Source organism: Elephas maximus, chromosome 11 (genome assembly GCF_024166365.1).
Source record: "Elephas maximus indicus isolate mEleMax1 chromosome 11, mEleMax1 primary haplotype, whole genome shotgun sequence".
Classification (NCBI taxonomy): domain Eukaryota; kingdom Metazoa; phylum Chordata; class Mammalia; order Proboscidea; family Elephantidae; genus Elephas; species Elephas maximus.
Window position 1 is genome coordinate 114,735,109 of NC_064829.1, and position 17,812 is coordinate 114,752,920.

At 47.9% G+C, this 17,812-nt stretch overlaps 2 protein-coding genes across 3 annotated transcripts in view; one reads left to right on the top strand and one right to left on the bottom strand.

The window, feature by feature from the left end:
* The window catches only part of LIN37 (lin-37 DREAM MuvB core complex component), a 28,996-nt gene extending 14,503 nt beyond the window's left edge, over nucleotides 1–14,493 (top strand). The window contains exons 2-9 of one of the 2 annotated variants that reach the window (XM_049900768.1): nucleotides 11,465–11,540; nucleotides 11,711–11,761; nucleotides 12,580–12,609; nucleotides 12,698–12,783; nucleotides 12,869–13,035; nucleotides 13,956–14,096; nucleotides 14,188–14,261; nucleotides 14,347–14,493. In XM_049900768.1, coding sequence (XP_049756725.1) covers nucleotides 11,465–11,540; nucleotides 11,711–11,761; nucleotides 12,580–12,609; nucleotides 12,698–12,783; nucleotides 12,869–13,035; nucleotides 13,956–14,096; nucleotides 14,188–14,261; nucleotides 14,347–14,428 — 707 coding nt within the window. In that variant the 3' untranslated portion in view covers nucleotides 14,429–14,493. The remainder of the gene's footprint in view (nucleotides 1–11,464; nucleotides 11,541–11,710; nucleotides 11,762–12,579; nucleotides 12,610–12,697; nucleotides 12,784–12,868; nucleotides 13,036–13,955; nucleotides 14,097–14,187; nucleotides 14,262–14,346) is intronic. The other variant, XM_049900769.1, reaches the window with a different exon arrangement.
* Nucleotides 14,494–14,520: 27 nt separating this feature from the next.
* On the bottom strand, nucleotides 14,521–17,663 carry HSPB6 (heat shock protein family B (small) member 6). Its single transcript, XM_049900771.1, has 3 exons — nucleotides 16,644–17,663; nucleotides 15,557–15,679; nucleotides 14,521–15,454 (listed from the first exon to the last, which is right to left on the bottom strand). Exons 1-3 carry the CDS (start codon nucleotides 16,839–16,841, stop codon nucleotides 15,287–15,289), a joined length of 489 nt encoding a protein of 162 aa, XP_049756728.1. The 5' UTR covers nucleotides 16,842–17,663; the 3' UTR covers nucleotides 14,521–15,286.
* Between the last annotated feature and the right edge of the window lie 149 nt (nucleotides 17,664–17,812).

The following is a 17,812-nucleotide window of genomic DNA, read 5'->3' on the forward strand; positions in this document are numbered from 1 at the left end:
TCCCGCATCGTTAACATCATATTAACATCATAGAGGTTAGGATTTACAACACATAGGATAATTACATCAGACCGCAAAATGGAGGCAACCCACACAATACTGGGAATCATGGCCTAGCCAAATGGACACACATTTTGGGGGGGACACAGTTCAATCTAGAATAGAGCCCAATGACAATCCTTTAAATGCGTGACATACTAATAGCAGATAAAAAGGAAGTGGATCCTACCTACAGTTGGTCATCTAAGTAGGGTCTTGTTTGGTTATACCCTTCAATACTAAGGGCCAGAGTTACAGACAAGATAATATCCTTTTAAAGAAAAGGAAAGCTTAATGCTAGAGTCTGTAGTAGGAAAATTAGCCTGATAGCACAATTCAGAGTATATTCCAGGTGGGTCTGTGTAGCCATCTACATTTTCGGATACTTTATCAATTTTAGTTTATTAGCCAGCAGTTACTTCTATGAGAGAAGATGGATTGAGGGGTTACTTGATCATTGTGCACTAAAAGTAGATAAGTTTTTCTAAGAGAAAATAAGCCTTAGCACAGTACTTGCATTATAAAAATAGTAACCATTTTTCCACATATTAATTAGACATTGACTACCCATTGCCTTCGATTTGATTCTGACTCATAGTGACCCTACAGGACAGAGCAGAACTGCCCCAGAGGGTTTCCAAGGGTATCATCTTTAGGGAAGCAGACTGCTACATCTTTGTTTCGCAGAGCAGCTGGTGGATTCAAACTGCTGACCTTTCAGTTAGCAGCCAACGTTGACCAGCCCCACTTTATACCCTGATGGTGAGTAAAACACCAGTGACCTTGAGTGGGTTTAGCTATGTCATGATCCGAATTGTTAGGTCTCCTGAGCTTCATAGAAGTATCATTCCAAAAAGGGGAAGCATAGGGCCCGTTCGAATGACTGTATTGTTTCATAATGGCCATTCCTTTTAATATCAAGGTAACACCTAACAAAGAAATTCAAGTTCAGGGACTAAGTGGAGTCTTAGCACATACCCAGCAATCACTTTAATTTGTTTGCTTAGCCAGATGATAAACTGAAGAAACAAAAGTACTCAGCTGTGAAGTAAAACAAGTGATACACACAAGAAAAACAGCAAAAATAACATTTCTGAACAATATTGTCTAGTTTTAGTCCCAATTTAGTTAGCCCCTGCAAAAGGGTCTTGAACTCTTGAAAGATATCTTCTTGTTTATGTCGTTAGAGATTTATAATCCTGAATCATGTCATGATGTCCAAAAGGGGAACTCCAAGAGGACAAATCAATGGTACAGGCCTTTCAGTGATAATTTCATAAGGAGTTAATTCATGGTTTCCAACTTGGATGGCCAGAAGGACAAGAAGTAACACCTTAAGCCATGGAAGTCCTATCCCTTCCTCCCTCTTTGATACTTTTAATTTAAAAATTTACTCTTTCTTTTTACCAGAAGATTGAGGTATAGGTGGCATAATGCCCTTAGGGTCAGGGTCGCTGTGAGCCAGAATTAACGTAACAACAACATAACGCCCTATACCTTTGGCTAAACAAACAAACAAACAAACCAAAACCATTGCATCCAGTCGATTCTGACTCAGAGTGACCCTATAGGACAGACCAGAACTGCCCCATAGGGTTTCCAAGGAGCCGTTGGTGGATTTGAACTGCTCACCTTTTGGTTAGCAGCCATAGTTCTTAACCACTAGGGCACCAGGGTTTTCATACCTTTGACTAGTTATTTTAATTGCTTGTTCAGTAAAGATGAGTACCTCGGTCATTCAATATATGAAGAGGAATTACCCAAATGGGAAAATATGTTTGAATACTCTTTTTTTACTATGATAGCATCAGACTTTTATCAAAGAGGCCAAATAATAAATATCACATAGGAAAATCTCACAGCTGGGGAAAGCTGAATAAATCCACCTAAAGGTGCTCAAACATCATTTGGTGACGGTTGTTGGCCAGTTTCAACAGGTCAGTTGATGAGGATTTAAATGAACACCTTGTATTTTTATTTTATGAGCTGCGCATACAACTAAATTCTAATTTAAAGCTGCTCCTGGGTTATTATAGCCACAGTTTGGGAAAGCACTTTATTCCCTTATGATATATTTTTAAGAGTTTCGCCATTTGGAATAAAAAAAAAAAAACCCTTTTGTATCTTCATAACATTCCAAAATTGTAGATACAGGCTGTTTGTGTAAATATTAGCACTTTTCCCAGAAGCTGTTTGATAAACCATAGTCAGAACATGCCTGCGTCAAGGCAGGAGTTTTTGTAAAAGTCTGGCGAGGTTTCAAACGCTGTGTCTTTTCAAAGTAATAGAAGAAGGTGGAGAAAGCAGTTATTAACTCCTGAGAGGTGAAATGGCTCGTAAAAAAGTGTTTTGTCTTTCGACCCAATAAAATTCTCAACGGCATGTGGGACGTGGAGGGTTAAAAAGGCTGGGTAACGTTTTATAATATTAACTGATTGTCATTATAAACCTGTTTATGACATATGGCTTTTACTCCTTATCCCATTTTCTTTTAAAAACTATGATCTAATTGCTGTTTTGACAGAAAGTATATCACCAGGGTAACATTCTATGGTAGAACATTCACTGGTCTCTTTCTTTTTCTGTTTTATAAATAAGTTACCCAAAATTGATCTAACATTTTCAGATTTTCAATATATTTTATATACTTTCTTCAAATTCGTTGCCTGCAGGTAAACCAAGTCAACTAAAGTCTCTTTTTTAAAAGAGTTATTATAAGAAGCCCCAAGTAGTGTACCTATAGAAAAGAGGTTTATAGTCAAAAGCAGTATATTATGGGGACCTGGTGGCACCGTGGTTAAGCGTTTGGCTGTTAACCAAAAGGTCGGCAGTTCGAATCCACCAGGCGCTCCTTGGAAACCCTGTGGGGCAGTTCTCCTCTGTCCTGTAGGGTCACTGTGAGTCACAATCAACTGGACAACAACGGGTTTGATTTTTTTTTTTTTAAATAGCCTTTCAAGGTTAATCGTCATAATAAATAAATGATCTGCTCGATCCTGTCCTGCTCACAAGAAATCAAGCAAAATATTAAATTAAAACAAACTTGACAAGAAATTGCAGTCAGCTCCTCTGTTTTTAACTGTTAAACTTTGAAAATCTTCATGCAGATTAACTATGTCCTAAAGAAAACACTGCTTTAAGAAACCCTGCAGTATTATAAGGCACTATGATTTAGTTTATTATTTATTTTTAGTGCTTTAAAACGACAGATCCTGATTTTACAGTTATTGTTTAAAAAGAGGTTCTTTAACTTGATTTAATGAAGACTTTTATTGTGTAGGTATTTTTTGGTTGGTAGAAACATGCACTTTTGTCAAAATAACTATTTCCATAGAAACTGTTGTGTGGTCAGTTAAGTGCATATTTGCTTTTAAGTTGGGAATTTAGAATTCACTTGAATGTCCAGTATCTCTGATACAAACGTTTGCCATGATAAGTTTCTTAGCTGACAATTGAGAGACAAACAGCTGTCCTCCGTTCTTCCTTTAAACTGTTTTTTTGTACCTTGAATATAAAATTGGGGAAAACCACAGTTTAACAGGAGTTAGCAAATAATCATAAAACTTTGGGAACTCTTTTGCCTTCCAGCCTGTCAGCTCTGGAGTTTTTAGACTCCTTTTTGGGTTTGTTTCTACCTTTCTTGACTTTGTTTTTATATTTTATTCACTAGGTAATCAAACAATCTTAAAATAGGCTCACATTTAAATTTGAATGCTTTTATTTGTGAACAAATACAACTTCTTTTATCATAACTTATTAGCTAAACCGTCTTGTCTCAGCCTTTGTTGTTGTTGTTGTTGTTGTTGTTGTTGTTGTTGTTAGGTGCCATTGAATCGGTTCCGACTCATAGTGACCGTACGCACAATAGAACGAAACACTGCCCGGTCCTGCGCCATCCTTACAATCGTTGCTATGCTGGAGCTCATTGTTGCAGCCGCTGTGCCCAACCATCTCGTTGAGGGTCTTCCTCTTTTCCACTGACCCTGTACTCTGCCAAGCATGATGTCCTTCTCCAGGGACTGATCCCTCCTGACAGCATGTCCAAAGTATGTAAGATGCAGTCTCGCCATTCTTGCTTCTAAGGAGCATTCTGGTTTTACTTCTTCTAAGACAGATTTGTTCGTTCTTTTGGCAGTCCATGGTATATTCAATATTCTTCCCCAACGCCACAATTCAAAGGCACCAATTCTCCTTCAGTCTCCCTTATTCATTGTCCAGCTTACAGGTGCATAAGATGCGATTGAAAATACCATGGCTTGGGTCAGGCGCACCTTAGTGTTCAGGGTGACATCTTTGCTCTTCAATACTTAGAAGAGGTCCTTTGCACCAGATTTACCCAGTGCAGTGCGTCTTTTGATATCTTGACTGCTGCTTCCATGGCTGTTGATTGTGGATCCAAGTAAAATTAAATCCTTGACAACCTCAGTCTTTTCTCCGTTTATCATGATGTTGCTCACTGGTCCAGTTGTGAGGATTTTTGTTTTCTTTATGTTGAGGTGTAATCCATACTGAAGGCTGTGGTCTTTGATCTTCATTAGTAAGTGCTTCAAGTCCTCTTCACTTTCAGCAAGAAAGATTGTGTCATCTGCATAACGCAGGTTGTTAATGAGTCTTCCTCCAATCCTGATGCCCTGTTCTTCTTCAGGTAGTCCAGCTTCTGGGATTATTTGCTCAGCATACAGATTGAATAGGTATGGTGAAAGAATACAACCCTGGCGCACACCTTTCCTGACTTTAAACCAATCAGCATCCCCTTGTTCTGTCCGAACAACTGCCTCTTGATCTATGTAAAGGTTCCTCATGAGCACAATTAAGTGTTCCGGAATTCCCATTCTTTGCAGTGTTATCCATAGTTTGTTATGATTCACATAGTCGAATGCCTTTGCATAGTCAATAAAACACAGGTAAACATCCTTCTGGTATTCTCTGCTTTCAGCCAGGATCCATCTGACATCAGCAATGATATCCGTGGTTCCACGTCCTCTTCTGAAACCAACCTGAATTTCTGGGAGTTCCCTGTCGATATACTGCTGCAGCCGTTTTTGAATGATCTTCAGCAAAATTTTGCTTGCGTGTGATATTAATGATATTGTTCTAGAATTTCCACATTCGGTTGGATCACCTTTCTTGGGACTAGGCATAAATATGGATCTCCTCCAGTCATTTGGCCAGGAAGCTGTCTTCCATATTTCTTGGCATCTGTTTGTTGAAACATCTCAATTGATATTCCATCAATTCCCAGAGCCTTGTTTTTTGCCAATGCCTTCAGAGCAGCTTGGACTCCTTCCTTCAGTACCATCAGTTCCTGATCATATGCCACCTCTTGAAATGGTTGAACATCGACTAATTCTTTTTGGTATAATGACTCTGTGTATTCCTTCCATCTTCTTTGGATGCTTCCTGCGTCGTTTAATATTTTCCCTGTGGAATCCTTCACTATTGCAACTCGAGGCTTGAATTTTTTCTTCAGTTCTTTCAACTTGAGAAACGCCGAGCGTGTTCTTCCCTTTTGGTTTTCCAGCTCCAGCTCTTTGCGTATGTCATTATAATACTTTGTCTTCTCGAGACGCCCTTTGAAATCATCAGTTCTTTTACTTCATCAATTCTTCCTTTTGCTTTATTAGCTGCTCAACGTTCGAGAGGAAGTTTCAGAGTCTCCTCTGACATCCATTTTGGTCTTTTTTTTCTTTCCTGTCTTTTCAATGACCTGTTGCTTTCTTCATGGATGATGTCCTTGATGTCATTCCACAACTCATCTGGTCTTCGGTCACTGGTGTTCAGTGCGTCAAATCTGTTCTTCAGATGGTCTCTAAAGTCAGGTGGGGTATACTCAAGGTCATATTTTGGCTCTGGTGGACTTGCTCTGATTTTCTTCAGTTTCAGCTTGAAATGAGCAATTGATGGTCTGTTCCACAGTTGGCCCCTGGCCTTGTTCTGACTGATGATATTGAGCTTTTCCATTGTCTCTTTCCACAGATGTAGTCAATTTGATTTCTGTGTGTTCCATCTGGTGAGGTCCATGTGTATAGTCACCGTTTATGTTGGTGAAAGAAGGTATTTGCAATGAAGAAGTTGTTGGTCTTGCAAAATTCTATCATTCGATCCCTGGCATTGTTTCTACCACCAAGGCCATATTTTCCAACTACTGATCCTTCTTCTTTGTTTCTAACTTTCACATTCCAATCGCCAATAATTATCAATGCATCTTGATTGCATGTTTGTTCAATTCCAGGCTACAGCAGCTGATAAAAGTGTTCTGTTTCTTCATCTTTGGCCCTAGTGGTTGGTGTGTAAATTTGAATAATAGTCATATTAACTGGTCTTCCTTGTAGGCATATGGATATTATCCTATCACGAACAACGTTGTATTTCAGGATAGATCTTGAAATGTTCTTTTTGACGATGAATGCAACACCATTCCTCTTCGAGATGTCATTCCCAGCATAGTAGACTATATGATTGTCCAATTCAAAATGGCCAATACCAGTCCATTTCAGCTCACTAATGCCTAGGATATGAATGTTTTTGCGTTCCATTCCATTTTTGACGATTTCCAATTTTCCTAGATTCATACTTCGTACATTCCATGCCCCGATTATTAATGGATGTTTGCAGCTGTTTCTTCTCATTTTGAGTCATGCCAAATCAGCAAATGAAGGTCCTGAAAGCTTTACTTCATCCACGTCATTAAGGTCGACTCTACTTTGAGGAGGCAGCTCTTCCCCAGTCTTCTTTTGAGTGCCTTCCAACCTGGGGGGCTCATCTTCCAGCACCATATCAGACAATGTTCCGTTGCTATTCATAAGGTTTTCACTGGCTAATGCTTTTCAGAAGTAGACTGCTGGGTCCTTCTTCCTAGTCTGTCTTAGTCTGGAAGCTCAGCTGAAACCTGTCCTCCAGGGGTGACCCTGCTGGTGTCCAAATACAGGTGGCATAGCTTCTCAGCCTTTACAGGGTTTTTTTCTTTGTTTGTTTCTTCTTTTAAAGACCACTCAAGATATTAACTAGCTCCCAATTTAAGTCTGAGCCTATTTATAAAATGAGGAGTTAGGACTCACTCAGCGCTGTGATTTACAATACCAAAAAAAAACTAAACCTCTTGCCAGTCAAGTTAGTTTCCACTTATAGCGACCCTATAGGACAGAGTAGAACTGCCCCATAGGATTTCCAAGGAGCGGCTGATAGATTTGAACTGCCAACCTTTTGGTTAGCAGCTGAGCTCTTAACCAATGCATAACCAGGGGTCCATGTGATTTACAGTGGAGAGCCCCAGATGCTCAAAAAAAACCTGCTGTAATCTTCACTTATAATTTAAAACAAATTCTTTTTTTTTTTGTTTGTTTACAAGATTGAATTTTTAGCTGTTAAATTTTAAGTTTTTCATTTGCTTTCTATAGAAAGTCTTTTAAGGAGGTTATTTTAAATTTATTAGATTTACTTGTGGCCTCAGAATACCAATGAAAATGAACAGTCTTGTCTAAAAGGATGAGTCCTAGTAAGGCTCCCAGAGTTCTAATTACCCAGAGGTTTACAAACCCCAAATCTGAAGACCAAAAGGACTGGTTAGGCGTCTGGTTTTGTAACGGGCAAAGCTGGTTTGTTGTACAGGGAGATGGTTGCAACATTTATTCCTTTGTCTAAGAGGTTTTAAATTTTATCCACAATGCCAAAGTTAATTTAGAATTTATGTCTAGAGGCCTAAAATGCCAATCAGTGCCTTTTATCTTTTACTATGTAAATTATTATAATTGTATTAATATAAGAATAATCATCAAATCAATTTAATACATTTTGGATTTCCATTTAAATCAGACTGTGAACTTTTGTTTTACTTTAATATCACGTGCATATATAAAATTTTCTCCCCTATATCCAGATTTATCTTTTGATTTATTTGTGGCTCAGTGGTTAAGAGCCATGGCTGCTAACCAAAAAGTCGGCAGTTGGAATTCACCAGCCGCTCCTTGGAAACCCTGTGGGGCAGTTCTACTCCGTCCTGTGGGGTCGCTATGCGTTGGAATCCACTGGCAGCAGTGGTTTTGGGTTTGGGGGTTTCCGGGGCAGCCTGTCTTCCTGCCATAGATCATTGTGCCCCAGCCTCATTTCATTAAGCTGTTAGCAGTTTCACGTGCACCTGTTCCGTCTGGGAGCGGCCCGTTTCCCACACCCAGTCAAACAGTGACCTTTCTATTTCAGCTTGACATGCTCCGCCCACGCCCCCAACCAGGATCTTAGTTCTTGGATTAATTTAGCATTATTGGTGTAATAGCTCATCACCTGTTACACTTAAATTTCTCCCCCTTTTTGACCAGAGTTTAAAAGCCATTGTTCTCTGGTGGAGGTGCCTACCGGTTAGAATTCTTGCCTGAGTGTAACCACCTCTCGCCTCATAAACGCGCTCTGTTCTGTAACTCTGGTCGGGCTCTCATTAGTATCATTTTCAGCGATTCTGGCAATTGTCAGGGCGCGTGGGTCGTCTGGATCATTTGTTAGTGAAGTAGATGAGTCAGGATCGACATAGGTCCTTTTGAAACTATCCTCCTGGCCAGTATTTGCCCTTAGTTTTTACCTTTATCTATGTTACTGAGTAGAGCCCTGGTGGCACAGCGGTTAAGAGCTCAGCTGCTAACCAGAAGGTCAGCAGTTTGAATCCACCAGCCGCTCCTTGGAAACCCTGTGGGGCAGTTCTCCTCTGTCCTATAGGTCCTGTGAGTTGGAATCAACTTGACGGCAATGGGTTTTTTACAGATCTTTTATATTACTGGGTGCTCCTAACAACAGGGTGGGTTATTCTTTTTAGCCCTTTAGGATATAAGGATATAACTCCTGTGGTCACGTGATGAGGCCCACATCAGGGTGTCTTTTAAGTTCATCCCTTCTTAAACCCCCTCTAAGCCTCCTGGGATTGTTGCTTGAGAGTACATGATCCTTTCTCCTGACCCTGGTGGAATATTTGCCTGAGCCTGTTCATTTTTTGGTAGTAATTTAAGTAAGAAACTTTAGCTTTGCTGATTCTCGGTGTTCCTCAGTATTAAAGTTCTTTTTATTTGAATACCATTTTGTATGCCCCTCGTTCATAATCCGTGTCGTATTGCAAATATTAATGCAAGTTACAGCCAAAGAAGGATATAAAGGTTGTGGTTTAGAGTGTCTTGGTGAGTCATATAATTTATTCCCTATGCCCTGTTTCTTTATGGGATATTATTGGGGTTTGGGTGTATTCTGTTTCCAGTCGATTTCGATGTTGCTTGTGTACTTCATGTGTTGGGTCCCTAATCTTATTCCAGCTAGCCACTAGGATACTGATTCGATCAGATGGGGTATCCCCTAGAGAGTGGAAAACAATGTGCCTTGCACAGGGTACTTGTTTATACTGGTGAGCACCCTAGTGGTATCTTTGCTTGACTTGTGACCAGAGGTCCCTCTCTCGAGAAGGCTTTTTTATATTGGCAGACACCCTAATGGCTTTTAACTGTCCAGCCCTTGCCTACTTCATTTCAGTTTGTAAATATGATTGACCAGTAGCTCTTTTCTGTACCAGATGAACCCAATTTTGTTCAAATTTAGTTAGTCTAGGTATTATTTAATTAATTTTAATGATTTTATAATCAGTAATTTATTGCTTATAATCAATAACCAATCCATAACCAATAGCCAGTAATCAATCATTGATAATTGCTGACTGCAGCACTCGTCTTAGAAAATCGTTGTTGTTAGGTGCTGTTGAGTCAGTTCCAACTCATAGCGACCCTACGTACAACAGAATATTCATAGAGAAATACTCAGGTTTGTCGGGTATACATTCATTTAGTCTACTGCCGGGTAGTCATGGCGAGGCACACAAGGAAGGCCTCGCAACATTCCTTCAGATCCGGAGAATCACAGTTAACAATGGCAGTTATAGTGTTAGTTCAGGAGTTGGTGCCCAAATCTTCAGACTTCAGGCTTTCACTTTTAAGGTGTCGGGGGAAGGCGTGACCACAGCTTGAACTTGGCAGCGGTCCCTCATAGCTAGGGTCCAAAGTTGGCTGCGACAGGCAGAGTCTCAGCAGGTTCTCAGTCTTCAGAGAGAACAAGAGACTAGACAAAGAGCCCTTTGCCTCTGCCTTCTCTCAGTGAGTGAGCAGGAGTTCAGGGTTTGTGTGTGACATTCTCACCTTAGCCACACACAATAAAGACCAGTGTGACGTCAGAGACTGGTGTGTGGTGTCTTTTCTCTAGGGTTAGAGACTGTCACATGTTTTTCCTTCAAGGTTAGAGATGAGGGAGGTTGCTTAGATTTATGTCTCAAGGATAGTTTACAAAGATTAGCTGTTGTGTCATCTTTTATCACAGCATGCTGGGTCAAAGACACCTTAACTTAGAGGTTGTTCACCACATTCTTTACACACTTCACATGCTTCTGTGTGTAAGTTCAGAAGTTTTATAAATAACTTTCTAATGATGTACAGGTTTCTAATGATTTATAGTTAATGTTAGCCTCGTTGAGGGTCGTCCTCTTTTCTGCTGACCTTGTACTTTACCAAGCATGATGTCCTCCAGGGACTGGTCCCTCTTGATAACATGTCCAAAGTCTGCGAGACCACATCTTGCCATCTCCCTTCTAAGGAGCATTCTGGCTGTACTTCTTCCAAGACAGCTTTGTTTGTTCTTCTGGCAGTTCATGGTATATTCAGTATTCTTGACCAGCACCGTAATTCAAGGGCATTAATTTTTCTTCAGTCTTACATATTCATTGTCCCTCTTCTGCATGTATATGAGGTGATTGAAAACACCATGGCTTGGGTCAGGTGCACCTCAGCCCTCAAGGTGACATCTTTGCTTTTTAACACTTTAAAGGGGTCTTTTGCAGCAGATTTGCCCAATGCAATGCATCTTTTGATTTCAAAGGTAGACGTTTCTAAGTTCATCATTATGGCTTATTATAAATATGTATTTTAAAAGCATAATACCAGTAGTGACTTACACCATATGGAATTTGAGATCATTATAGAAACATACAGAACAACCTCTAAAGGTTATTATCAGGATTCAGTCAGTGTGATGTGCTTGGCATATACCTGGCCCATAATAAGCACTCTGTACATGTTACTTATTATTTTCATTATTGCATCTTACTAAGAGTCATAACATCAGGCTACTTTAAACCTCGCAACAATCCTAGCAGGTAGGTATCCTCCAGAGACTCATTGCAAAATGAAGAAACATCTCAACGAGGTGAGGAGTCTTACCTCAGGGTACAGCAAGCCTGTGGCACAGCCTGAAGCCCAGAGCTCTTGTTAACCACTTGAGTAGTCTCTGTGTGCAGCTCCCTCTCAGCATGCCTGCCCATGGGATTGGCCAGGGTGGAAGATACAACTGCACTTCCCTGGCCTGCCTGCCTGCGCCAAGGAACTGACTCCTACTGGGTACCCTTTTCTCCCAGAGTTGGAGATGGCCAAGGCCCGGAACCAACTGGATGCTGTTCTGCAGTGTCTGCTGGAAAAGAGCCACATGGACAGGTGGGGACCCAGACCAGCATGTGGTCACAGGGGGCTGGGGAAACTGGCAGGTTGAACTCTCTGGCCCTGGGTGGATCTGGTTGGGACCCCCAGAGGCTGGCTTGGGGAGGAAGGTGCCTTCCCACTCTGGGCCTCGGAACCCTGAGCCAACAGTTCTCTTCTGCTACCAGGGAGCGTTTAGATGAGGAAGCTGGGAAGACACCCTCGGACACCCACAATAAGTAAGCTTTTTTGATGGGATCTGGAGCTGAGGGTTGGTGGTAGATAACTTCTTCACCATCACAGCCCTGACCCTAGCCCTAGGCCTCCCCCGTCACAGCCCTGACCCTCTGCCCTGTGCCTCCCCCGTCACAGCCCTGACCCTCTGCCCTGTGCCTCCCCCGTCACAGCCCTGACCCTCTGCCCTGTGCCTCCCCATCACAGCCCTGACCCTCTGCCCTGTGCTTCTCCATCACAGCCTTGACCCTCTGCCCTGTGCCTCCCCATCACAGCCCTGACCCTCTGCCCTGTGCTTCTCCATCACAGCCCTGACCCTCTGCCGTGTGCCTCCCCAATCACGACCCTGACCCTCTGCCCTGTGCCTCCCCATCACAGCCCTGACCCTCTGCCCTGTGCTCCCTTCATCACAGCCCTGACCACCTGCCCTGGGCTTCTCCCATCGTGGCCCTGTGTTTCTGCCACCACATCCCTAACCCTCTGCCCTGTTCCTCCCAGTCACAGCCCTGATCCTCTGCCCTGTGCCTCCTTCATCACAACCCTGACCATCTGCCCTGGGCTTCTCCCATCATGGCCCTGTGCCTCCCCATCACAGCCCTGACCCCTCTTTGTATACAAAGACCCTGTGGCAGAAGGAAGCTTAGCTCCTCTCATGGTTGGCACCAAAATCCCCAGGGACATTGGTGGAACACACAAAGGGTTGGTGGGGTTCATGTGAACATCTCAGGCTTGATCTCAGTATTCCCAGGGTGCCCACTGAAAGGTTTGAGCAGTGTTTGTTCCAGGTGGGGTCAGCCTGCTGACACCCTGTCTCTCCCCACAGGGACTGCTCCATCGCAGCCACTGGCAAACGGTAAGGTGGTGGGGGCCCCAGCCAACTGACAAGGGGTTCCCAGCCCCTGCCCAGATCTTGACACTCCTCCCCCCTCCCCCCTCCACAGGCCATCCGCCCGCTTCCCCCACCAGCGGCGGAAGAAGAGGAGGGAGATGGATGATGGGCCGGCCGAGGGAGGGCCTCAGCGATCCAGTGAGTGGGCGGTGCCTGAGAGGGCAGGCAGGGGCCAGGGGCTGGGTGAGGGTCTTCACACGCCTCCCACCCCCACCACCCCCAGACGCGTATGTGATCAAGCTATTTGACCGGAGTGTGGACTTGGCCCAGTTCAGTGAGAACACACCGCTGTACCCAATCTGCCGAGCCTGGATGCGCAACAGCCCGTCAGCACGAGAGCGGGAACGCTCACCCACCTCACCACTACCCCCACTACCTGAGGATGAGGAGGTGGGATGGGTGGTGGGCAGTGGGTGGACAGGCCCAAGGGGCTGACTTTGACTCCCAGCCCCAGGCTAGCGGAGCGGACGAGCACAGGTCCTTGTGTCCCTCAGATACGACTCCTGAATCAGATGAGGTACACCAATGTGAACCCCTAGGCTGGGGGTATGGATGGAGGCCCCTAGGACAGACAGACCTGGCCACCTGGCCCCGGGGGAAGGGAACTGGTTCCTCTGGGCAGATAGACACAACCTCCAAATTAGGGGTCTCCAAGAGCCCTGGTGGTGCAGTGGTTAAAGCACTCAGCTGCTAACCAAAAGGTTAATGGTGTGAACCCACCAGGTGCTCTGTGAGAGAAATATGCGTTAGTCTGCTTCCGTAAAGATTTACAGCCTTGGAAACCCTATGGGGCAGTTCTACTCTGTCAAAATCCACTTGACAGCACTGAGTTTTTAAGAGCTAGGTTAGATGGGAGTCCTCCTGGCAGACAGATGTGGTCATCTGGCCTAAGGGGGTCGACAGGGTTTCCCTAGGCAGAAAGGCATGCTCCCTGGAAGGGGTGGCCGGGGGTTGCCAGGATAGACAAATAGGACCCCTTGAGCTGGCAAGGGTGGAAAGGAATTCCCCAGGGCAGGCAGACATGGCTCCCTGGCCTGGAGAGTGGCAGAAGGAAGTTCCCAGGCAATACAGGTGTGCCACCTGGACAAGATTCCCCAAGGCAGGCAGACATGACCCCCTGAGCTCGCAAGAATAGACAGAGGTCGCTGGGACAGACGGATATGATCCCCAGGTAGGGTAGGATCCCTGCTGGTTAGACATGGCTCCTTGGATGCTCATGTTTCGTCACTGGGAAAGGCAGGAGGAACAGCGTACACTCCCAGCTCTGCCCTGACTCTTTGGGGCTGGGTGTGGGGCCCTTGTGTCCTCAGGGGCCAGAGGTTACCAACAGCAAGAGTCGTGATGTGTACAAGCTGCCTCCACCCACGGCCCCTGGGCCACCTGGAGACGCCTGCAGGTCCCGCATTCCATCCCCACTGCAGCCTGAGACCCAGGGTACCCCGGATGATGAGGTGGGTGTGCAAGGCTGGCCTGGGGCTGAGCGAGGCACACATTACGGGGCTGGGAGCATGGCCACCCAGCCTGGCCTCTCTGTCCACACAGCCTTCGGAGCTGGAGCCCTCACCCTCCACACTCATCTACCGCAACATGCAGCGCTGGAAACGCATTCGCCAGAGGTGAGCATCCCCTAACCTGCCTGCCCCCTGCGGCTCTGCCCCAACTGCTGAGCCCTCCCCTTACCCCACCCCCACCCCACGCCAGGTGGAAGGAGGCGTCTCATCGGAACCAGCTCCGTTACTCGGAAAGCATGAAGATCCTACGGGAGATGTACGAGCGACAGTGATGTGCCCTGTCTCCCCACCCCAATAAAAGTCCTGCTCTGCACTGGCCTCTGCTTCTTCCAGCCCCTCCCTGTGGCCCAGACCTAAGGCAGCTGGCAAAGCTCCAGCACGTTTATTGGAGTGGACTTAGGTAGGAGTGGTGGACAGGGACAGCAGGGACTTCCAGGAGGGAGAAAGGTGTGGGAGTGAAGGGGCGTCTGGTTCACTTGGAGGATGAGGGGGCAGAGTGTGAAGGTGTGTTGCCTAGGATATCTGGCTGGAGGCTGAGGGTCTGGGGCGACTGGGGGATGTCTGTACAATTTGAGGGTGGGGGTTCTGGTTGGCCTGGGATAAAGTGGATATGTCCAAGGGTGAGGGTGAGAAGAGGGGCTTAAGAGTCTGGGGGTGGCAGGCTGGGGTTTCAAGTCAGCAGATGTGTCTGTAGAGAGTGGAGTGTCCGGTTGCAGAAGGATCAGAGTTTTGGGAACCAGGCCTACACAGTGTGGGGGTGAGGTCTGCAGAGTCTGGGATGGTTGGGGAGTGTGTGGGTGGGGTTGTGCCGGACTAGTCTGAGGGCAGACCTAACATAATGTGGTTAGGAGTAGGGGGTTAGAGGTGTCTTTAGCCTAGAGTCTGAAGGGAGTAGAGAGTCTTGAGGGGGTAGTATCTGCCCAGGAAGTAGGGTCAGTGAGGATGGGAGGCTGGAGAGTGTGGGGAAGGGTCTGTATCACGGCTGGGTCTAGGGTGGAGGGTTCAGGGCGGGATCCCGGATGGGAGCTGTGTGGTCTAGGCGCGCTCGGGGCATCTGGCTGGGCGGAGTCAGGTCGGCTTTACAAGAGGGGGCCTGGAGCGGCTCCCGGCGTTCCGGCGATCTCGGAGCCCTACTTGGCGGCAGCTGGCGGCGGCGGCGAGGACTGGGCTGGCGCGGGTGCCGCCTGGACGGACAGAACACCCTCGGGGGACAGCGCGGACGTCACGGCGGCCGGGTCCACACCAGGGGGCAGACGGTAGCGGCGGTGAAACTCGCGCGCGATGTAGCCGTGCTCATCCTGGAGGGGAGAGTTGCGTGGGCCCTTTGTCCCGGGCTCGGGCCTGACCACCGCCCACCCACGGGAGCTCTGCCCCCGCCCCGTCCCCCTGCGCGAGCTCACCGGGCGCTCCTCGTGGCGCGCGTGCACCTCCACGTGCTCGCCCACCACCTTGACGGAGATTTCCTCAGGCGAGAAGTGCTTCACGTCCAGCAGCACCGAGAAGTGGCCGGGCTCCGTCGGTACCTGCGCAGGGCCCGCGCGGGAGGGCCGGGGGGTCTGTCATTGCACCGGTGGAGGCTCCCGGAACCCGGCAAGGCCTGGGCCCCGTCAGCTCCGTTGGCCGTGGCTTCGAGAACTGGAGAGTCCCCTCTACCTCTTCACCCAGAATACTGTAATCACTGGGGTTCTCCTCTCACTCACGGTGATGAGACACCCCTTCTCTGCAAGGTCAGGGACCTCCGCCCTCACCGGCTACCCTAGGCCTGGCTCCCCCAGTGTTGCTAATCCCATAGTCACCGTAATCTCTCCCACTTCCCTCTCCCCGGCACTAATGTTCCATTCTTCCCCTCGGGGTCACTGGGCCGTCATCCAGAAATCGCCAAGATGCCTCTTTCTCCAGTATCCTGAGTCCTCTTTCTATGTTCCCATTCGAGACAAGGACCTTTCGCGAGCACCCTCAGCAGTTGCTAGTACTCCTCCCCCACTTTTCAGAGTGGCCAGGGTCTCCTCCCTCAAGCCACGGGACCCCTGTCTCTCCAGGAAACATCGGGTCACCACACAGTCTGCAATCTTTCCTTCCCCCAGAGTAACATAACATTCCACCCCCTCGGGAGTCACTGGGCTCAGAATGACGGGGCTCCTCCCTCTTCTCAGATTCCCTGAGTCACTAGTCCTTTTCAGAGTCACCAAGACTCCCCTCAGTTACCACCAGCATCCTAACGGTGGTGAGTTCTTCCACCCCCACAACCCCCAGCTAATGGGACCCTTCTCAGAACCACAGGGACCTCGCCCCGTTCAGTAACCCGGCCCGCTCACTCCTTTCAGAGAGCTGGATTCCACCTTCAGGGGCCTCTGGAAGCCCCTGCGTGACCAGGACTCTCCACCCCACTCAGCGTCACCAGACACTCGCTCCTCCCCCCTCAGGGTTGACCCGGACCCCTCGCCTTCGGAACGACCCGATTAACTGTCCCTCCCCCAGGGATGGCACCTGGGCGGTGGGCAGCGCCACGCTGGGTGCGCGCAGGTAGTAAGGGGCGAACGCAGAGGGGCAAAGCGCAGCCAGCTCAGCCTCCAGCAGCCCCTCGCCGAATCGCTGGTCAAAAAGGCGGCCCGGCACTGAAAGCCCGGGCAGTGGGGCCGACGCGCGACGCAGCCAAGACGGCTGTACAGCCACTGGGATCTCCATCCTGCTCCTCCGCCGCCGCTCCCTGGGCGCCGCAGTGCCTCTGAGTGCGCGGTCGTCGCTTTATAGCTCGCCCCTGCGCCCGCCCTTCACGGCCGCCCAGGGACACCCGGACCGCGGCCAGATCTGGCCACTAATAGAGCCTTATTTAGAAACCCCAACAATTACTTGGCAATTTATTAAGCGCCTGCTGGATGCCTAGTAAAGGGTTCCAGGGAGGTGTCATTAAGATCCCCATTTTCCGGAAGGGGAAACTAAGGCCGGGGAGGGGAGCCTTGCCAGAGAGGGGAGTACGTGCGACGATTGGGACCCAGGGTCCAAAAACTCCACCGCAGAGCGAGCCACCAGGCCCTTTAATCCAGCCCCGACCCACAGACTTTGGGGATGACGTAGACGGCGGGCTGGAGGCGGATTCCAGGGTACGGGGAATGTGGTACTCGGGCCAGGCTGTCAGGAGGACACAGAGCAGACCCTACCCCCACCCTGAGCCGGGCCCTGGGCCCAGCCGCGCTGCAGGCCTGGCCTAAATCTGTGCCTCTGACTCAGCCTCCGGTGCGCAGGCCAGCGGGGTCTGCCAAGTGAGCAGCGGCCAGGGGGCGCGGGCACGAACAGTATAGGTTGGTCCCCCAGGGGCCCCGCGCCGGGTCCCGAAATAGCTGCTTTTGATCCTGCCACCCACCCACTTTGGCGAGGAGCCCAGGCCTGGCGCCTGGGGCAACCAGCTGTTTCTGCAGCAAGAGGGAGATGGTTAGATGACCGGCAGGACTGGCTGGCCGGCCCAACTGATGGAGGGATGGCGGTTAGAGAGGGGACGGGCTCCCTGACTGCGTCTGCAACTGGAAGAACGGTGATCAGACCGGAGTCGGCACGAGACTTCGGCTGCAAGACGGAGAGCGGTTACAGAGCGGGATTGCCGCGAGCCCAGCCTCAGGTCCTTGTCATTGGTGCACAGGCTTGCCAATTACTGCTGCCGA